The sequence below is a fragment of the Panthera uncia genome (assembly GCF_023721935.1).
Source record: "Panthera uncia isolate 11264 chromosome D3 unlocalized genomic scaffold, Puncia_PCG_1.0 HiC_scaffold_8, whole genome shotgun sequence".
NCBI lineage: Eukaryota > Metazoa > Chordata > Mammalia > Carnivora > Felidae > Panthera > Panthera uncia.
Genome location: NW_026057586.1, coordinates 2,500,248 through 2,514,568, shown reverse-complemented (window position 1 = coordinate 2,514,568; position 14,321 = coordinate 2,500,248). Strand labels below are relative to the sequence as shown.

The 14,321-nt window shown below is 56.6% G+C and overlaps 1 protein-coding gene across 11 annotated transcripts in view; it reads right to left on the bottom strand.

The window, feature by feature from the left end:
- MBP (myelin basic protein) overlaps window positions 1-14,321 on the bottom strand; it is a 116,175-nt gene that overhangs the window by 13,173 nt on the left and 88,681 nt on the right. For 8 of the 11 annotated variants that reach the window (XM_049619278.1, XM_049619279.1, XM_049619283.1 and 5 more), the window contains one exon: window positions 12,635-12,712. The exons of 2 other annotated variants lie outside the window; for them this stretch is intronic. In XM_049619278.1, the coding sequence (XP_049475235.1) occupies window positions 12,635-12,712 (78 nt within the window). Of the gene's footprint in view, window positions 1-1,733; window positions 12,713-14,321 lie in introns of all 11 variants that reach the window. One more of the 11 variants, XR_007455209.1, reaches the window with a different exon arrangement.

Here is a 14,321-nt window from a genome sequence, read left to right as displayed (position 1 = left end):
TGCTCTCCCTCCACGCCCACCCCCTGCTCTCCCTCCACGCCCACCCCTGCTCTGCCTCACCAAATACGGCATCTTCTCTCTGGCTGGACATCTCGCTGTGCTGTGGACAAGGTGTCCTGTGCCCTGCCGGCCTGAGCAGACTGCTTAGGTCGCTTTCCATACAGAGCCTCACACAAAGAATTGATCTTAAGTCACTAGAAGGATGGTCTGGGAATCACACGCTTCTTTTGTTACATGCCCAGTGAAGACTGACTTGACTTGGGCTCCGGGCTGTAAATTGTCAGCTGCACAAGTAATCTGAGGTAGTCACACAGTTACGACTACATTGATATATTTTTAGTGGCCTGGTACTAAAATGATGTTTAGCGAGTCATATTTCTATATACTAAGCAAAGAACAGCTAAAGAGGAAAATTTGAAAACACTACCATGTGTAATAGCATCAAAGAAACAAAAAGTTATGTACGAATCTAGAAAAGCAAGTATAGGATCCCTCTGCTCAACACCAGGAAAGGCTGGAGGAAGAAGGCAAAGGAGGCTTGGGTGAGCAGAGAGATGTACCATATTCATGGATGGGAAGACTCAACATGGTCAAGATGTCAATTCTCCCCAGGTTGCTCCACAGATTTAATGTGCTTCCAAAGTCCCAGCGGGGTTTTCTTTAGATGTAGACAAACTGTTTCTGTAACTATACAGAAACGCAAAGGAACCAAAAAAGCCAAAAAAATTGCGGAAGAGAAGAATAAAGTTCGAGGAGGCACATCACTTGATTTTAAGATTTCTATACAGTAATAGTAATCAAGGGAGTGTGGTGTTAGAGGAGAGAGAGACACATAGATCGGTGGAACACACTGCATACAAAAAAACCCCCCCCCCCCCCTGCCAAATATGATCAGTTGATTTTTGAGAAAGGTGCAAGACCATTCAACGGAGAAAAGACCGTCTTTTCAACAAAATGTTATTGGGGCAACAGCTTCTCCATACCCCCCAAATGAACCTCAATCCCAAATCACACCTATAAAAAAGTTAACTCAAAATGGATTCTAGATCTTTATCTATAATGTCAACCTATAAAATTTCAGAAGAAAACATAGTTCTTAGACCCAACACGCAAAGAACGGCCCATAAAAAACGCTGACAAACCGGACTTGATCAACATTTAGAACTGTTGTTTTGCAAAAGACACCATTAAGAGAATGAAAAGTCATGCTACAGGCTGGAGAAAACACTGGCAAACCGCACATCTGACAAAGGACTTGAAAGCAGAACATACCAGCGTATGTTAACTCAGTGGTTAAAAAAAATAACCCAGCTAAAAATGGTGGACAAAATATGGAATTGACACCGCAGGAACCAGGATGGGTGGGGGGCCGATAAGCATGTGAAAAGATCCCCAACATCATTAGCCATTCGAAAATGCAAATCAAAGCCATGGGGCGATACGGCCACACATGTATCACAACGGGGAGAATTAAAAGTACTCACAACACTAAGTGTTGGAGGGGATACGGAACGACAAACGGTCTTGCATTGCTGGCAAGATTGCAAAAACGGTGCGGTCACTCTGTAAAACCATTTGGCAGTTTCTTATAAAGTTAACCATCTACTTCCCCTATGATCCTGCTTTGAGTGGTAGAAGGAAAAAAAAATATTTTTGGAAGTGATTTTTTTTTCCTAGTATGGGTCACCATTTTTGAGGGGAAAAAGTAATTTAAGTCTTAACTGCAAACTTACGTTCATGAGAAAATGCATCCACAAATGTTTCTTCGCAGCTCAATTCATAATCCCTAAATCTGCAAACAACCCAAATGTTCATCAGTGGGAGAAAGGACAAACAAAATGGCGCATCCATCCAGGGCAACGCCACTCCCGCCATAAAAGAGAACAAACTGGCCTTCCCTCCACATGCAGCATCTCATTTCCAGGCCCGAGCTCTTGCTCCCGAGGCCGCCCTTGCCTCGAAAGCCTTCACCTTCCACATGTGTCTGTCTCCTGAGCAACGTGGTCCCTTGAGGCTGCAAGACCTCACGTGCCGTCGGACTGTTCTTTCTCCGTCGGCATCTTACCCCTTCAGCTGGATCTCACCTTTGCGGCCTCGGCGGGGAGCACGCCGCGGGGGTCGGGGAGGCCCTGGCACCAAGGCCTGTGTGATTCGAGCAAGCCGCGACGTGTGCTGGGGCTTTGATTTGCTCACATGAGAAGCCAGACGCACTGGAGGGTCTTCCTCCTCGAATATTACCACCGGGCCCGTGAAGAGCAGCCACGGAAGGAAAATCATTCTCCAGGGAGGTTTATACCTCAGGGCGTTTCCTAAGACGCTAGACCTCGTGTTTAACCTCCTTATTTTTGGATCACTAACTAAAGAGCTTCTGCGGTGAGCACAGGAAGAAACGCTGCGAAACACACCCTGGTTGTCATGGTGATGATGCCCTCGCGCAGCGGTGGGGGTGGGGGTGCCAGCTATATCTGAGCCACCCGTTACATATGTCTCTAGTTGTGGTCAAATGTACGTGAAATTTACCGCCTTTGCCAGTTTTGAGGGCACAGTGCGGTGGCGTTAAGTAAATTTACACTGTCGTGCAACTGTGACACCACCACCTGCAGAAGCTTCTATTGCCCAAGCTGAGACCCCATTACACACTAAGTCCCCTCCCCAGCCCCTGGCACTCGCCCTCTACTCTCTGTCACCACGAACGTGACTGTTCTCGGTATCTCATCCGATTTGCCCTGCTACGTCTGGCTTCCTTCACTCAACATCGCGCCCTCAAGGCTCACCCACGTCGTCGCTAGGGTCAAATTTCTTTCCGAGACTTTCAAGGCCGGATAACGCTCTATCGCACGGACAAGCCGCATTTAGTTTATCCGTTCACCCGTTGACCGGCACTTGGGTTGCTCCCGCCTTTTGGCCGCTGGTCCGACCAGATCTGGCGAGGCCGATGTGGTCTGGCCACATTTCCGTGGCCTCCGACACCTGGCAGAAGGGACGCCCAGACCCCGACTCCCCCACCTCCACCGCGGGAAGTGCAGCTGCCGGCAGGGGGTCTGAGCTCGAGTAGCGCGCGCACCGTGACGAAGGCCTGTGGGCTCTGCTGGGACGAGGGGCCCACCCGCGGCTGGAGGGCTGTCTGGGCTGCGAGGCCGAGGCCCTCGAAGCCCTGCCCTGGCCCTGCTCAGGTCGTGGTCAGAGCACGGCACCTTTGTCCATAGAGCAGCGGGAGCCCCTGGGAGCCCTGCGGAGTCACTTGAAAGATAGCGGGGTTTGGTTACTCGTCATATTTGAGTCTGTGGGGAGCCTTAGCCCTCACCGCGAACAAGGGGACCTGTTTGCCGGGACAGGACGGACGGGGATGATGCTAGGTCTGTAGGAAAGACGGGCAGCTCCCCGGGGCACGAGGGTGACCTGTTGGCCCACGGTCCAGCTGGGGCCAGGCCGGGCAAGGGCGTGAAGGGCGGGGGCCAGGCGGCGGCCGCCGGGCGTCCCCTGTGGAAACCCTCCGAGTCTCGGGCCAGTGACTTGTCCCGGTTTCCTCCCTCAGTCCCACTGGCCCACTGGGCCGGGGCTCCCTAACAGGGGAACGGTTTTTGTCATTTAGTTTTTAAGACACACAGTAATTCTCTGATGAAGAACTTTTGTGTTCACTAAGGTTGAAAAGAAAAGGAGGCAAAACTGTTAACATTTTCCAGTTATTTCTCAAGACTGCTGTGCCCTCGCCCGCCTCTACCCCGTCCCGGGAGCTCGTTTCCTCCGTAGGAGGTTAGCGGGCAAAGGAGGGCGTTCGAAGGTGGGCCACGGGCCGTGGGTGAGGGGCAGGGCAGCGGCTCCCCATCGGCTGAGAGCCGAGACGCGGAGACGGAGGCCCTGGGAGCCCCACCCCACATCCACAGGTCTACACCCCAGGCTAGGCCGTCTCCACACGGTATCCCCGAGGCATGTGCCGCTGGACATTTTGGACAAGCGAAATTCGAAAAAAAGAATCTACTGAAAGCATTTCGGCTAACGGGCAAAATAACGCACATTCATATAAAGAAGTCAAAATTTGAAAGGTTGTAGAAGAAATTCTACCACTTAAGGATGACCCTCGTTTCTCAGTTTGGTGAAACTATGTTCAGACCTGGCTTAACGCGCCTAAACAGAGCCACGTGTAGGTGCCCTGAAACGCGGTCTCAGGATGCACGGGTGCTACTGTGTTCCTTTTTTTTTTTTTTTTTTTTTTTTTGGCATCATGACCAATAACACAGCAACTCCTTGATGGCAAATAACGTCATGCTGAGAAGTTTTAAACACCATGGGAGGGAAGCCAGGGGACAAAGAGCAACCATTTCATAAATTTTGCGGGTAAACTGCTTTTTCCATTAACCTCTGTCATCCTGTTGCTTTTGAAAAACAAACAGGATTTTCCCCCCACTTGGGATAATGTCCATCACCAGCAGGGGGAGCTCATGTACTGGCTTCCAGGCCCCTTCCGCGTTCCGTCCAGACCTCGGGAAGGGATTTTTAACTGTTTTCCAATTAGCCAGGGAGCTGGGAGTTCTTAAACTGACAAGTAATAACAGGAGATTAGTTTCCACCTGACACATCTGAAGATCAATGCACATCAGGTGGGGTGAAGATTCGTTCCTTTGAATACAGCGCCCGGCTCCCGAAAACACGGAGAAGACATTAGTCTACACCACGCTTGCATTTGGATTTGATTAGAGACAAACTGATGGGAGTCATTCCCTCTCAGAAGAAAATGGTGTATCTTGAAAAAAATTAATATCACCGTGCCTGGGGTTTTGTGGTTAGGGAAAAAAAGTTCTGGTTCTTTCTTTCTTTTCTGAGAGAGGAATTTAAAGTCGAGGGAGTCAGCCATCAGCATGTCAAGGAAGGGAATCATGGTGAATCCGTGTGTCCCGGCGGTCTGTGTGCTCAGCGCTCACGGGGCCCGGGCCCCGAGATGCGCCTGCGTGTCCCCTGTTGCACCAGGCACAGCCCAGGGAGACTCGGGTCCCCCCCTCTCACGGGCCGGGCTGGGCCTCTCACGGCTGGCCTTTCTCTTCTGGACGGGGGGTGTTGCGTGAGTGCAAAGGCGGAGCCGAGACAGTAGTGACAAATCACTAGATGCACGCGCACAAATGAAGACAGCTAGAAGATCACCCACGTGTAGACCAAGGGCTTTGATTAGCCACGGGGTCGCTGAGGAGCCCGTGTGAGGATCTGTTCTTGCCGGTGTTTTACAGCCCAAACTTCACATTCTGGTGCGTCCAGCCCCCCGTCCCTGACGGTCAAGAGTGTTCACGACCATGCGACGACTGGGGATATGTTACAATATTAGACCGTCTTTCAAAAATCATTAAGTGTGGCCCGGCTCCCCGCGGATCACGCGCGTTGACTAACACTACATTCGGTCCCTCCGCCGTTTACTCTGTCGCGCGCTAGTTCGGGGGACGCTGGCCCTTGGAACCCGGCGCGGACCTGGCAGTGCGTGTGGCAGGTATCAGCTCCGTCCTTCCTACATGACGGACAAGAAATGAGCTCGCTGCTCCTCACACCGGGCTCTCTCCCCTCAAGCCCCGGTTGGTGCCGAGACCTCCGACGTGCTCCCGGTCTGGCCCGTCAGCCGGCTCGCTGGTGTTCAGCAAACATCGGAGCCTGTGAAGAGAAGCCCGGAGCCGACGGAGACCCCTTGCAGCGGCCTCACTCTGTGCTACGGCCCCTGACGTCCGGCGACGGTAACGGCAGGGACGCTTTTGTTGCTGGCACTTTCCCCATTACGTAAGTCACGCAAGTTCCAAGAGTTTCTCCATGTGTCCCCCAAAGGATTCAATTTAAAAAGGGAATTAAGGGAGCGATTGTACTCGCTTTCAAATATGGGGCGTATGATTCTTACGTTCACCCTCGCTGTTTCCGGACCAAAAATGTTGCACGGCACCCTCTGAACCAGCCACTCCATTTAACAGGTGTGACAACTGGTACCCGAGTGGAAAAGGCGCGTGCCGGCCCGTCTCTAACTTGGGAGTCTGGGGCCCGTGCCTGTGGGGTCGACGTGGGACAGAGGCTGATGCTCCCGACCTAACACTCCTCACGGGCTAGCCGGACGCCCCAAGGGAAAGGTAAGAAAGAAGAATAAATTTTTAAAACCTGGAGGTCTATTCGGTTTATTTTTGTTTAAGTTAGGAGACTTACCTTACGATAAGCTGTGAAGGTACGATGGGCTAGAAACAGAAATGTTCTCGTGTATAAGGAAAAATTAATGCGTGTTGATGGAGACAGTTAGAGGTGTCAGCTAATGCCCGGAGCACTGGGGACCCGTGCCCTCTGCTCTTCCCTCCAAAATTGGTTCCTGCTTGTTTTGGCAACCGTGATGGCTGGGGACAAGGAGAGCAAGTCTGGTTAATGAAGCGGGATGTCTCTGCCTCGTTGTTGGTATAGAGGCTGCGGTTCTATGCACCGAAAGCTAGAAGCCAGTTCGCTCCCACTGTCCATGGGAAGTTATGGCTCTACGCGAATGACGGTCTCATCCGCGTCATTCTGCTTTGTTCCTGTCACTGAAACCAGCCCACCGACCAGCCGTCCAACAGACAAACATATCTTGGATACTTACTCGTGTAGCGGACAGGGTCGACAACACGGAGCGCTGCCCATACCCACGGCGTGGCAGGGAGGACACTTACCGTTTAGAGGGTTTCCCCAGACATCTTGAGAGGGCGGGAGTCAAGGAATGCGCCCTTTGCTTTTTACCCCCAGAGAAATCTTTGCTTCTGTGGCGGTCTCGGAAAACTCAGATCCGGGGAGCCGCGTGGTTAGTCCCTTTCCCCTTTGGAGCCACGGACTGTAATGGTGTCATTATTGTCCTGAGTGGCCCACACCTGAGCACGACTTGGAATCAACACAACGGTTTTCTCTTGTGAAAGTGGTCATGAGTCCTCATACGCTCTTGCATACGATGTACTTCATACTTACGAACCGTGAACAGAGTTTACTACGAAACCTGGATACTTTTCCGCCCCTTCTCTCTTACTTCATGCTTCTTCCACGGCGTGTACAAACCCTTTACGTCCACAAACAATCTTGCTTAAATGGTTTATCCTCCTGGAGGACTTCCTGAAAGACTCTGTGCCTGAACAGCCTCCTCTTTCTATCCAAGACTCCTCCGTATACCCGCCCGGCCACACCTATTTCCTACCGTATCTCTGCCCGACCAGCCCCCCCCCCCCCCCCCCCCCCCCCCCCCGCCCATCCTGTCGACCTCGGGGAGGTAAGGACCGTGGCATCTTCCTGTCCCCACCGTGGCCACTGGCCCAGGTGTCGACCCAGGTGCCACTGAGGTAAGTGGTATCAAATCCAGCGTGTGCACCAAGGGGCACAAGTTTGGGGACAAAATGACAGGTCCGACCAAGAGGTGTTCGAGGCGTCACCTTCGTCCCTTTCAGAGCGGGTCCTGGTGTGTGGGGCGGAATCCCCAGGGGCGTTGCTCTGATCCACACATCCCAGACTCCCACGGCCCCCGGGTGTTCCCAGAAACCACCGATGGACACGAGGTTCTCCTACAGCCCGTTGGGCCTCGCTCACTAGTTCTGTTCACGTACGTTTTCCAGAGGAAGCAATGATGCCATTTTGTCCAGACTTCTGCCGTGCCTCGGGAGACAGGGTTAGTTTTTGTTTCCGTTTCCGTTGTTGGCAAAGTCAAGGCATTTTAGATTTTGTAAACTGGAGAGACTTCTTTTCTGTTCGGATGATATGTGCAAGGTGCCCTGTGCAAGTTTAAGAATATGTTTGCTCCTGGATTGCCGACTCGAGTGAGTTTAATTAAAGATGCGGCTTCTTCCTTTGGCGAGAGAGAGAGAGCTGTGCAGTGGCAGCGGATGTCTTTTCTCTATTTCTGGAGGACTTTACAGGCAGACCTTTGATCCAGATGGAAATTCTAGGTTACCTGGCGATTGTCCCGAAGCGGCCTTCTCTGCGGACACTGGCAAGTCAGAGCGCCGGCCGGTGCGGGCTGCTGGCAGTAGAGTGGTGCGGGGGTTTGTGCTGTTCCTGGCGTTCGGGAGGGACTGTCGCTTTGTCCCCTGATCGGAGGGACCAGCTCCAAGGTCAGCAGAGAATGAAGCTGTGGGAAACTACCCCCCGCCCGCCTCCCCTGCGGGGACGGCTCTCCCTCCCTTGGCCGGTGGTGCGGGACCGAGGCCAGAACCAGGATCTCCGGGAAATGAACTGAAATGCGAGCCTGAGGCCGTCACCCTGGGTGGAGAGACGCGGCCAGCCTAGTGTCGCGGCCCGCGGTGCCTGGTGCTCAACCCCCTCATCCTGGGAAGTGGGTGCCTTGGAGGGGAGAGCGATGGAGGTGGACCAGGGGTGCCCGTCGGGGCGGGAAGCGGTTCCCAAGTTGGGGAGAAATGGTGGAGAGTTTGCCGCCCTCCTGGGCTCTGTCTCCCATCAGCGAGCTGGTGCACCCGGCGCCTCACGGGCGTTTTAGTGAGGAGTCCGCGTGGGAGCGCGTCTGCGAGGACCAGCGTGTCGTCTCCACCTTGTCACAGGCAGCCCCCCTCCCCCACCCCGCCCGCTTGCTGCAGGAAACTGGGGACGGCTCGTAGAGGAAGGAACCGGTGGTCTTCCCCGCAGGAAAGCTCCGTGCCGCACAGCTGGGGCAGCGGGCGCTGACCAGAGCCGGAGTCCGGCTCAGCACCGGTCTCTGACGCTTCCCTGCTGGCTCCTCCAAAGCGGTGGGAGGCAGGGTCGGAGGTCGGCCCGCACCGCTCTGACTTCTGCCCCTTGCAGACACACATGCTTAATGACCTCAGTGTATCCAGCGTGCACGGTAGAGTCTTCCTGGCAGGAGCATCAGGCTAGCTTCCCGGGGGACAGAAGCCAAAACAATTTCCCTGGACGTCTTTCCTGGGCTTGGAACCCAGTTGTCTTCGTGCGCAGGTTGTGCACAAGCACGTTCGGAGGTGCGGGGTCTGGACAGTCTTCTTTGGAAGGAAAAGGCAAGTTGCAAAACGCTTTCCGGCAAGTAAGGGCCGTGGGTCCCCAAGGCGGCTTCGGTGGGCAGAACGGACCGCCGGCCCCCTCTGGGGCGAGGACATCCAGGTGGCCTGCGTGCCCCCCCCCCCCACCCCAGGGGCTTGGTGGGCTCCCGGTCTCCACGGCTAGACCTCCAGCGCCCGCCCAAGGTGCAGCCGTCGAAATCATTCGACTCTGTCCGAGCCGTCTGTCCGGCGACGATGAAGAAATCGGACTCAGGAAACGCCAAGGAGGAGCACGAGGGAATCTCTGGAGGCCTCCCCGTGTGCGTGATGAGGGTTCTGTTCCTAACAAGCCTAGCGCACAGGAAGTCATGCCCTGATGGCTGCCGCCTCAGCAAGACTGGAGTCACCACGTGCGGCTACAGGCGTTCCCCGAACACCGCCACACCGTCGTCCTCAAAGGAACATGCGCGATCTGTCATCTGACACTCTTATTTTCTGGTCGAGAAACTGGGGTCTGAGGGCAGAAACCGGTGAGCCCGAGGCCAGAGCCGGTGAGCGGCAGAGGGGGGCCTGCGGCTGCCGGGGCCACCGCGTGTCCCTCCCGGGCAGCTCAGGCCTCGCGCGGCCGAGGGGCAGGGCTCCCGGGCTGGGACGGCACGTCCGCCCCTACTATTTCGCTCCATTAGCACGGGATCCGCACGGTGTGGGCAGCACTCGTGGCTGCTTTCGCTGTTGTTGATGCTTTAAGGTGAGGACGGGAGCCCGGTGGTCAAAGCAGAGCCACGGCCCGTGTGTCTGATTCGTGCTTGGCGCTTTTCCGCAGTGCGAAGTCTTTGGTCCCTTAAACCTGTTGCGCATGGTGGCCACCCCTCACTCTCTCCGGCCCCGGCGAGGCCCGAGGGAACGGGAGCTGGAGACCAAGCAAGAGTGTGGGCCGTCCCCTTGCTGCCCCTCGCTCGTCCCCGGGGCCCACGTGGCGGCCACACGCAGGGCGCTGGCTGCGGGACCAGGTGTCCCGCGTAAGGCTCGGCACACCCATAGCACCCTCCGGCTCTGGGCGTCTCCCGCTCCTCTTTCGTCCACAGGCCCTTGCTTCACGCAGTGATGCCAAGACGGGGACCCTGTGCAGGACCCTGTGTGGCCGGCTGTGCAGAGCGGGACCCCCAGGAGAACAGGATTTGCTGTTCCCCTCCACCGGTGTGCTCCCTGCTCCTCTCTTGGAATTCTTGCCTTTCCGACTTGCTTTTGGGTTCCCGAATACGATGCCCTCCTCGTCAGCTTGTAGCACCCCCTCCTTGCCTGCCGTGGTCACGCTCCTCCCTGGAAAAGTGGAGCTCTGTATTCCTAGAACAGATGTCGAGTCTCCTGGAATCCAAGAACTCCTGGTGGGGAGTTGGCTCTCGAAGGCCGGGGGCAGCGCTGGGACCGATCTGCCCTTGGATGGGTTACCTCTGATTTCATGGCGGTTTTCCTAGGCTTTCCTATCTTTCTTGGTATATTTGCAGAGAGGCAGAGAGATCGACCATGACAGAGAGAGAGAGAGAAGGAAGAGTATTCTGGAAGGTAGGAAGGCAGTGCTCATCGACCCCGTTGGAGTTTCCAAACCACAGGGGCGGGAAGGCATTCTTGGTTCTGAGAGCTGAGAGTCAGCTGTTCATATTGTGGTTTCATCCAGCGGCCTTCCTTCCCTCCGCAAGCCTGTTTCAAGTGCTCTTGGTCACAGAGGCTCAGACAAGTGCATTTTGAAACCGTTTAGTGCCGCCCTTGCGATCCTTCCCCACAGCGGGTGCCATCAGACCTCCAGTAAACACACCCACCTTCTTGAAAGAGTAAGGGATCCCAAGCTGCTGGGGGCAGACGTTCCAAGTAATGGGAAGTTCTTGCTCAGAGAGAAGACCCCAGCTGGAGAAGAGCACGGCCCTGCCGCCTGCTGAGGCCCTCTCTGCGGAAAGGGGGTTCCGGGGGGCGGGTTCCGAGGTCCTCAGACCAGGCTGCCCCACCTTCCGTGTGCACCTGAAGCACAAGCACCTCCTGAAAAGCATTTCGCGTCCTGAGCACCCACCGCGTGGATCACGGACGCAACGGCCCTTGGAACTCAGCCCGTGAGGGGCCTTCGGGGTCAGCGAGGACTTTGTCGAGCCCACGGGCTGGGTCCGTGCGGTGAATTTGCCCTTGGTTTCGGCTCAGGCTCTGTCTTGGAATTCCCGTCACTTAACAGGCGTGTGAAAATGTACACAGTTGGCCGGTACTTTCCGTATTTTAACAGCCTTCTCGTGTACGTCCTCCAAAGCCAATCCCAATCCTACTTGGACCGGAACGGGGTCTCTGTGACCGAATAAAGGATAAAGGCAGAGGAGGACCCATTGCCAGGAGCCTGCAGTGCGTCCCGTGTGCCTTACGACGTGTCCGCGTGGTCCCGCAAAGGTGCTGTTGGGCAGAATGTTTATTTCTTTCAGGTCAGGTTTTTTTGACGGATGCACAGAAGTCAGTCTGGGGTGAGGACGTGGAGGAGAGGGGTGTTGTTTTTTCTCTGCCAAGCAGTTCTTTAAAAGAGGAAAACCAACATTCCGTTGAAAGTGTCTTGACATGACCTCAGGAGCACAGCCCTGTGTTCCTCGACTTTGCATCTGGCCGGTTCCGGCGAAGTCTCGGCCTCTCCGTGGATCTGTCTGCTTCCGGTGGCAACTGTCTCCTCAGTGGAGGAGAGAACGAGGCAGGGAGGTGCCGGGTGGCGGCAGGGTGAAGGGAGCAAGCCAGCCCCGCCTGGGGCTTCTAACTCCGCTGTGGGGCTCACTGCTGTCCCGTCACACACACTGCTGTGGCTTTGGCACTCCGGTGGCTTTGCCGGGTGTCTGGGACCACGCACCTCCTGGGTAGGGTGTTTGCTTTGACCGAGGCGCCGCTGAGAGAGCCCTTTCCAAAGCGAGTGGAGCAGGAGCTGAGATGCCGGCCGCCACGTGGACGCTCGCGGGTGGGGACTCTCCACACGCACGTGGGGACAGCAGGCTCACCGTCCTGTCCATAGTCTCCGGGCCTCGCTTCCCCACCTTCTGCATTCTCCCAGGTGAAAAACTCAGACATCCGGGTCCGGCGCCCGCTGGAGGCCTGTGGCCGCCAGCTTGTGTGTGGGCCGCCCCCACGAGCAAGGAGAAGTGTTACTCCCGCCCGACTTAGGGCCTCCTCTTTCCCGTTGCCCCCCTGCCAGCCAGACGGGCCCGGGGGCTCTAGACGCCGCAAGCAGTAGAGGACAGGCAGTGGCTTGTCCTTCGTCCCAGCACAGGCTCAGCCGAGCCCGGGCGGGGACAGCGACCCGCCACCCGACTTCCCAAGGGCACGCGTCACGTGACAACCCAACTAGCGAGGGCTCCACGCGTGTTAGGCGCTGGTTTCCAAGGGCGGGTCGACCCTGGCGCGCCGAGGCCCCCGTGGCCTTGTGGGCTTGTCCGCTGCCCCGGCCCCGCGGCCGGCCCTGCCCCGGGCACCTGCGCGGGACCCCACTTGCGGATTCAAAGGTCCCTGGAAGGGTTTTCTGCCACCACGCCTTTCCTTTGCCTGCTTCCCCTCAGGGGCTGCCCCACTCGCTTTGGCAAAAGTGACTTCCCCACGCATTCACGACCTGCTGCGGCCCGGACGTGGCCCGTGCTGACCGAGGACGGGGAGGGCCTGGCAGGGTCAGCGCGTCTTACCTGGTACATGTTGCACAGCCCGGGCTGGCTGCGGGCATGAGAGGGCACAGGGCTCCTTCTCTGCTTGAGCCAGGGCACCTGCCGGGGGACACAGAGTGGCCGTTGAGTCCATGAGGCACCAGCGGCAAAGCCCCCAAGTCCTCCAGCAAACGTCCCCTCCTGACCGGGCTCGGCAAGCCCCCGCGCGGTGAGGAGGGTTAGTGGGGGATGGAGGTCAGAGGGAGACGGTGTGAGGATGATGGGTGCTGGCCGCCAAGGGCGCGGGGCGGGAGGAGACGGCAGGGAGAGAAAGGAGCGAGAGGAGAGATTCAGGGGCGAGGCTGGGGCTCCGGACCCAGTCACGTGAGCAAGGTTCCTTAGCGCTGGTCGCGGCGGGCCCAGCCCCGTAAGGTTTCGCGCGGAGGCAGCGCGTTCCAGGCCGTGTGATGCGCTAACGGGCTTTCCCGGGCTGCGTGGGGCGGGTGCCCGTAGAGGCTTCTTCCCCGTAGAGCAGCTGTGGCCGCTTCCGTGCGGGACGTACGGTCGAGACCACGCCCGCCCCGCGGGGGACACAGGGCGCCGGGAAGTAGTTCCGCGAGGAACGCGGTGGCCGAAGTCAGGCGGGGCGACGGTGCGGGGTCACGCTCTCTGACACGTCTCCTGCTGCCGCCGAGACCGAGGAGCTTAATATTAACGTAACGTTCCTGGACGTGAGCTGCGCGTTAACCTGGACTCTGAGCGCCATCGCTGTAAATCTTCCTCAGTAGCGTTTGCCTCTAGTGTCGCGTTCTCCCTGCTCTTTTTGCTCCAGGGCAGTACCTGCGTGTCATGCGATTTTGAGCGGTGTGGTTGACAGTATTACAGGACCCAGGTAAATGGCCTGCAGAGAGGTCCTCTTGTCTGCGCGTCGCAGAATGGTATGTGCGTGGGTGAGAGAGGGAGACACACAGAGAGAGGCTGGTAGAGAGACAGAGAGAAACAGAGACAGAGAGACAGAGAAGCTGGTAGAGACAGAGACAGAGAGACTGACAGAGGCTTCAGAGAGAGGGACAGAGAGGGAGGGAGGGAGGGAGGGAAGGAGCCTTACAGTGGTCAAGAGACAAAATCAACGTAATAGGTTTCAAGAGATGTCTCAGGTTGGCCACAGATTAAATGAATGTTTTAAAAACAGGTTACCAGCTGGTTATGTGTGGAAATGAACAGTGGTTATGACACACAAGAATGTTAGGACGCTCTAGAAGTATTATTGCAAAGTGAGCACACGGGGTTTCCAGAGGCAACTCTGGGGCGAGTCTGGGCTCAGCTCTACGTCCCACAAGTGATCCTCCCCGGCGAGAGGGGATCTTTCTGTTCCGGCAAGAAGCCCTGGTGAGTTTAGTTCAGGGTCCCGAGCACTTAAGAGGAAGGCGACTGAATATTTGGGTTCAAGTACATCTGGGAGGGTACGCCTGGGGTGGCTTCTGCCTTGATGAGGCCGGGTTGTCCCCGCAGGGCGTGACGTGCCTCAGAGGGTGGCAGAAAGGCAAGTCTGTTACGCCCTTGGCCAAAAGGCAAAGAAGAATTCTCCAGTTTGTTTCCCCCGTTTAGGACAACGTCCCTTCTTAAGGACGGGCTCAGCTCCTCGAGCCGTGTCAGGTGGCTGGGGGGTCTGTGTCAGCTGCCTCCGTGGGCTGCTGGCCACGCAGCTCGGGGCGGGGAGGCTGGGGGG